This window comes from Calidris pugnax, unplaced genomic scaffold, assembly GCF_001431845.1.
Source record: "Calidris pugnax isolate Ruff unplaced genomic scaffold, ASM143184v1 scaffold196, whole genome shotgun sequence".
NCBI classification, from domain to species: Eukaryota; Metazoa; Chordata; class Aves; order Charadriiformes; family Scolopacidae; genus Calidris; species Calidris pugnax.
The window spans coordinates 4,938,137-4,944,883 of NW_015091042.1; the positions used below are offsets into that span (position 1 = coordinate 4,938,137).

The 6,747-nt window shown below is 50.6% G+C and overlaps 1 protein-coding gene across 1 annotated transcript in view; it reads left to right on the forward strand.

The window, feature by feature from the left end:
• Positions 1–6,270, forward strand: part of LOC106896324 (PDZ and LIM domain protein 1-like) — a 35,767-nt gene extending 29,497 nt beyond the window's left edge. The window contains exons 6-8 of the mRNA XM_014956160.1: positions 810–964; positions 4,134–4,251; positions 5,710–6,270. Of these exons, the coding sequence (XP_014811646.1) occupies positions 810–964; positions 4,134–4,251; positions 5,710–5,896 (460 nt within the window). The 3' untranslated portion in view covers positions 5,897–6,270. The remainder of the gene's footprint in view (positions 1–809; positions 965–4,133; positions 4,252–5,709) is intronic.
• The last annotated feature ends 477 nt before the right edge of the window (positions 6,271–6,747 follow it).

Genomic DNA, 6,747 nt, shown 5'->3' on the forward strand with positions numbered 1-6,747 from the left:
TCCCCCCCCCCCCCCCCCCCTAAAGACCCTTCTGGTGGCACAAAGACCACTCTTTTAGCCACCCTGCACTGTGAAAAGCTACCTCTGAAGCAGCTCAGGTTCTAGGCTGAGGGTGCAAGCTGCTTGTGACATGAGTGGCAGCAGCAGCTCCTCAGGAGGCAGCTGAAAGGAGGGCTTAGTCTTAGCCAGGAGAAATCCCCTCTGCCCTTGACCTGCTCGTTAACCTTAGTTAAATGCTCTAAGTGGGCTGTGGCTCGGAGTCTCCACCTAGAAAATGGAAATAATAACACTCACTTGAAAACCGGATTAAATTATTGCCGGTCAGAGGATCTTTTAGTTAGATCCTACAGCTGTTGCTTTGTGAAGGTGGCCTTTAGGACCAATTCATAGTGTAGTTGCAAAGATTTATTTTTAGTGGAATAAATGGAATAAAATGTGGGATTCCCATCCCAGCTCATGAGTTCTTTTCTTTCCTATTAACAGAGCAGTGGTGTCCTGGGGAGAAAGTCGTAGTTTCTGGAGCATGTAGTAATTGTGCAGCAGGGAGAAGGCTTGGGGACTGGCTGGAGGTGGCCAGTCAGAACCTGCTGCCAGTGGCCCACGCAGATAGCCCAGCGTGCCCATCCCACCTGGGCTGCAGCTGCCTTGTGTGAGCACATCCAGCACCTCCATGTTTTATGGCGTCCTGTTGTGTGTTTGTTTTGCACGTTCTCATTCTTCAGTCATACCCTGCACTGTGAAAATTTTGTTGGAGGGACTGGCTTTAATTTTCAACCATTTAACAGGCACGTTCTCTGTTCCTTCCTCAGTTTAGATCAGCACAACCAGCCCCCGGGCGGCATCGTCATAGACAGAGAATCTGAGGTTTACAAGATGCTCCAGGAGAATCAGGAGTCAAACGAACCACCCAGACAATCTGCTTCCTTCCTCGTCTTGCAAGAGATTTTGGAGTCAGAAGAGAAAGGTAAGCACTCGCTGCACACCTCATCTGAGTGTGCTCTTCCCTTTTGCTGTTCCTTGTCCTGTCTATGGTGTTTAAGAGTAACATCTAAAACTTTATTTTCCATCCTTCGCTGCTGATTGATTGTTCAAGGTACTGTGTGTCTATGATTTCAACAGAACCAGACCCTTTCACTAACTTTACTTCTAAATTTCCTCTCCTTGACTAGTTTTGGTGTCTTTGGGCCCATATCGTTGCTTATTCATGGAGTGCTCAAGCAATAAACCCCTACAATATTGAGTTATCAAGAAGGGATTTTAAAAGTTGCAAAACCTCTTCTTTACTTTCTAAAGTTTTGCCCCTTTAAGGTAACATTCACTGATTAAAGAGTGTCTTGGATTCAGGACTTTGAATGGTACCACAGGACAGGGCTCTTCAGTGAGTCCTAAAGCTTCTGATCTCCATCCCTCTGCACAAGAAAAAGGATCCACTTCTGCCACTGAATGTAAAAATATAGAATGTAGAAATATTACAGTGAGCAGTTTGTCGCTTTTAATCTCTGAAACTTCGCTCTGCTTGGCATTCTTCATCTGACATCTGGACTTGTGCAGCTCAGGGATATAGACTTTAAGATAAAAAAAGCCAATTAACTTTGGTGGGAGCCAAATCGTACTCTCTTCTCCCCTTGGATAAAATAAAATCAACAAATAAATAGGAAAAGAATTCCAAGAATGACTTTTCCTTAGGCCAGTTGGGACTTTGTCTTTTGTGTTACTAGCTTGGCAGTGGTACATTCAATTTCATCCAACAAAAGCTTGGTGCTGAGATATTTGCCACAAAGGGAAACGGATCAGCCAAGTGGTGGTAGGTCTGAGAGATCTGTCAGGAAAGAGCAAAATGAGGGAAATAAGGAAAACAACAGGAAGAAAGAGACTAGGATCTTGGAGGTTTTGGTTTGCTGTTCAAATACCTACCTGAAAGCATCTTTTAAATATTGAGTGTTTGCAACTTGCCCTTCAGGGTTCAGCTCCTGCATGGAAAGGCCTAGAGTAGCCGGGACTTCTCACACATCCAAGGTCCTCCCCTGTGCTTAGTAGTGCTGAAGAAGATAAGAAGCAAAAGCCTCTTTCTATTTTTATCATCTTTCTTTGAAGATTTGCAGCATTGTTGGGATTCTCTGGCATAAGGTTTGCCTGCCTGCTCACGGGCCAGGATAGGCTTTGGCGTTGTTCCACCGTGAGCCGATAATCACCCCGTGCGGAGCGGGGCCGGGAGGTTACGCAGCCCCAGAGGAATGTCTGTCCCTGAGGAGACAGTGCTGGGCTCAAACACCACTGCTGCTGAGTCAGATGGTGTCCAGGGTGATAGATGACACGTTGGGTGGCTGCTTCTCCCAGCCTGTCTCCAGGCCGTGGATAGTGGAGCTGCGGCAGGGAGCTTTCTGAGTCAGATGGTGTCCAGGGTGATAGATGGCACGTTGGGTGGCTGCTTCTCCCAGCCTGTCTCCAGGCTGTGGATGGTGGAGCTGCAGCAGGGAGCTTTCTCCCCAGCTGGGACACGGGGCTGTGGAAGGACCACAGCTGGTCTGTGTTTAGACCTGACCCTGCGCTCACAGGTGGAGGGCATTTCACAGGGTGGAACAAGTTATGTTTCCTGCAGGTATTTGATTAAGCTGATTCCTTTGGAGAGATTTAAAACCACGCTGTCACCGTTGTTGATACGTTGAGGCAGAGGGAGTGAGCAGAGGTGATGGGGAAGTGCCTGAAAATGTGGCTGCTGCCGCTTCCTTCCCGGCAAGGGGTCACTTGCAGTGACTCTGATGGAGCCCAGGTGCTTCCTGCTGTGTTTGGGGGGTGCCTGGGCTGTGCCCCCAGTTGGGGAACTTGCCCCTCTGGACCAGCACCTCTGCAGGGAGCTGGGTACAAACCTCTGAGCTGAAGGATGCCCTGGAGGCAAAGCAGGGGATGAGCAGTGGTGACAGGGAGGCTGTGGTGGGCAGTTCTCTCCTTTATTCCTTCAGCTTTTCTGTCGTAGAATCATAGGATGGTTTGTGTTGGAAGGGACCTTAAAGATACTACTGCAGTGATGCTGCCCTGGGCTCTGACATGTTCCTGACCTCGTTGGTCACCAGGGTGTACCTTTGGAGGGTTTTTCCTCCCCTTACACCAGGAACAACTATTGCGACGTGCTCTTGGCTTGGTGCTACTCAGAAGGGTTTTGTCAGTGTCCCTCCCACTCTGAGGTGCCCATTGGACCCCCTCCTCTGTTTCTGGTGAGACACCGTGGGCGTCTCTGCAGCCCTCCTCACCTCGTTGCCTGGTGTTGAACTTCTTGCAGAAGTCATACAGAATAAGACTCGTCACATCACTGGAGTCATTTTGTAAGAGGCTCCTTTTTCACTCCCTCCCACTCTGAGGTGCCCATTGGACCCCCTCCTCTGTTTCTGGTGAGACACCGTGGGCGTCTCTGCAGCCCTCCTCACCTCGTTGCCTGGTGTTGAACTTCTTGCAGAAGTCATACAGAATAAGACTCGTCACATCACTGGAGTCATTTTGTAAGAGGCTCCTTTTTCACTGCAGATATTTAAAGGCTTGCCTGGTATCCCACATCTAGGATCCACTGCTGTGGTAGGCATCCAGGTCAGCAGATGTCTCCTGTGAAGGACCTGCGGGACATCCCTACCCCAGAGAGGTTGCACTAGGGGGATACTTGGAGCATGCTACGCAGGAGCAGAGCACAAGGTTATCCCCAGTGTCCCAGAGCCCAGGACTTTGACAGTCAGCCCTAGTCTGCCAGGAGATCCACCTGCTCTTTTTGAGCCCAAATCTGGCAATCAGCTCGACACTGCCTGTGTCATCAGGACGTGACAGGCAGACTCTGGTGCTGCCAAGGCTGGGGCTTCACTTTGCTTTGTGCATCTCTGCATGTGAGACACGTCAGCTGAAGTCTGGTGGGCTCTTAAGATGAGCAGAGTCTCTCATCTGACTGCCCACCATCTCAGGCCCTCGACTTTCCAGGGCTGGGTTCAGCTGTGTCCCTTTCTCTCCCTCCTCCCCACACCCCTCAATCCCTGCCCCACTTCCCGTGCATGAATCCCTGCCTCAGAGCTGGGGTTAAAGTCCATCACCCCACCCTGGCAGAGCATCTCACGCATCTCACATGCTCTGAAGCACTCTCCTTCCACCCCCCCCAGGAGACCCTACCAAACCGTCTGGATTTAGGAGCGTCAAAGCCCCCACCACAAAGGTGGCCTCATCCATCGGGAATGCCCAGAAGCTGCCCATGTGTGAGAAGTGTGGATCTGGCATTGTGTAAGTAAGCCTGTCCCCAGGGGTTGCAGGCTGTGGCCGAGCATCCCATGCCCGTGTGAGGTGCTGAGGCACTGCCACCCAAAACCCTTCACCCACCCACACCCAGGCTCAAGGCACCTTCATTCTCACCAGCTTTGATAGCGCTGACTTTGCAGTTCCCCGCAGTGAGGCAGGAGTTGGGTGTCCCTCCAGAGACCAGTCTAAATGGAAACCAAAGCAAGTCCCTGTGATACAAACCTGGAGACAGACAGTTGTTGGTGCAGCGTTTTGCTTCCTACCTCAAATCTCTTTCCAACACCCAGAAACCAAATGACCTTTCCATTCAGACCTTGCATATTTAAGGTTTCTCATGGCTTGGTGGTCTCCCAGCAATGGAGCAGGGACTTGTCCTGCTGGTCAGAGGCAATGTGGGCAGGGAGAGCTGCGTTCTGCTGTAGGACCACACACCTCCACTGTGTCTAGGCAGACATAATTTATGTTGTCTTTATGTGTGTATGTCCAACCTACAGCACAGTAGAGCTGTTGACCATAAGTGTGACAGCAGGTGGACCCAACCCATGTCTTTGCTTCATCATTCAGTTGCTTGACCACAGAGTCTTCTACCCTCATTTTGTCCTTAGTGTTCACGTCCTTACAACCCCCTTAGCTTGACAGTTGACTCCAGGGCCCACCAGCATCATCATGGAAGAATTCAGATTTCGCTCGTGCTGCCCACCATGAGGTATCAGATGGTTGCTGAGACCCACTACACCATCATTGTATGGTCCTGGCCATGCTTGGTGCACCAAGGCCTGGCAGAGTCATTACAGAGGCAACCCATCCCCTGTAAAATATGAAACAGAGACAAACCCTACAATTATTCTACCAGCTGGGCAGAGCTGGAGAGAAAGCACAAGGCTACAAATAGCACTAAAACCTAATGAATTTCGGAAAATATAGATGGCTGCTGGAACAAAATTATACTCCTGGCACATTGTTGTGTTGCTGCTGGTGGGAGTTAACGAGTTGCTATGGAGTTTTCCCCATCATCTGCTGGGTTAAGCTGTGAAATTTTCCAGTAAGAGCTGGCCCACATTTGGCTGGATCCGTTCACTGCAGATCTGGATTTTGCTCCCCCAGATGGTCAAGCTGGTGCTTTCCTGCCATTTGATCCTGGGCATGTGACAGCCATCTGCTAAAGATGCCATCACAGGTGACAGGAGTGTCCCTGTGAAACTTAAAGCAGGCCAGTGCTAGGAAACACCTTCCAGAGGTGGGCTCCCATGCCAGCATGAGTTGAGTTCTATAAGCGCTGGTGACATCTCCCTGAGCAGAGGTAGAGCCTCTACGTTGACTTGTAGGAGCAGGAGAAGGTTGTCCACCTTCAGCCCTGGTGTGGGTCTGGGCTGGGGTGGCTGGGGAGGAGGGAGGCAGTGGTGGGTACGTGGTGCTGAGGGGTTTGCGGGTTCCTTTCCCCAGAGGGGTGTTTGTGAAGCTCCGGGACAAGCAGCGTCACCCCGAGTGCTACGTGTGCAGCGACTGCGGCACCAACCTCAAGCAGAAAGGACACTTCTTCGTGGAAGACCAGATCTACTGCGAGAAGCACGCGCGGGAGCGGGTCGTCCCCCCGGAGGGCTACGAGGTGGTCACCGTCTTCCCCAAGTAACGCGCGCTGCTCACACAAGGCCGGCGGGGATGGCTTCTCCGCTGCTGCTTTTCCTTGGAAAGCATCATCCCTGCTCCCCAAAATACCATTTGCAATAAGGAATGCTAGGCATGGCTTTGGGTTTCCTCGCCGTTATTAATCCTCCGTCTGTTCACATGAGATGTCACTAATTGTTCAACATTCTTTTTGTCTCCTCTTTCACTGTTTGGGTTTGGTTTTGTTTTTTTTTTTTTTTCATACACAGAATTATATTTTTTTTTCCCCTCCTTCGCGCCCAATCGCACAGGAAAATCAAGAGGCCAAAGCCAGAGATTACAATTCTGTCTCCCGGTTATTTTGCCTTCTGTTTGCATCCAATAAACGGGGTGAATCCACGAGGGAGAAGTGTCTGCTTTCTCTGGGGTTCCCAGGGCAGCAGGAGAGGTGGTGCCCAGTGCGGGGCCGTGTTTCATAGAATCACAGAATTATCTAGGTTGGAAGGGACCTTTAAGATCTTCTTGTCCAACTATCAACCTAACTCTGATATAAAAAGACCATCACTTTCCATTACCACATCCCCCATGTGTCCCTTCTGGTCCCCAACGCTCACAAACTGAGCTCTGTGGAAACACATCACCTTGAGGCTTGCTAGAAACCAGAGTCCTGGAGCAAAGAGGGGAAGGTTTTGGTGGCCACAGTCCCTGTTCCACCTGTCCCTGTCCATTCCATGCCAACTTCTCTCCCCCAGCACTGTAGGCTGGTGAGGATGAGTCTCACCACCACACACCTCCTTGTTCCAGCCCAGGGCAGAGTCCATGGCCATGGGATCCCATCTCCAAATGAGATGCTGACTGTTCTCTTGGTATAAAAAT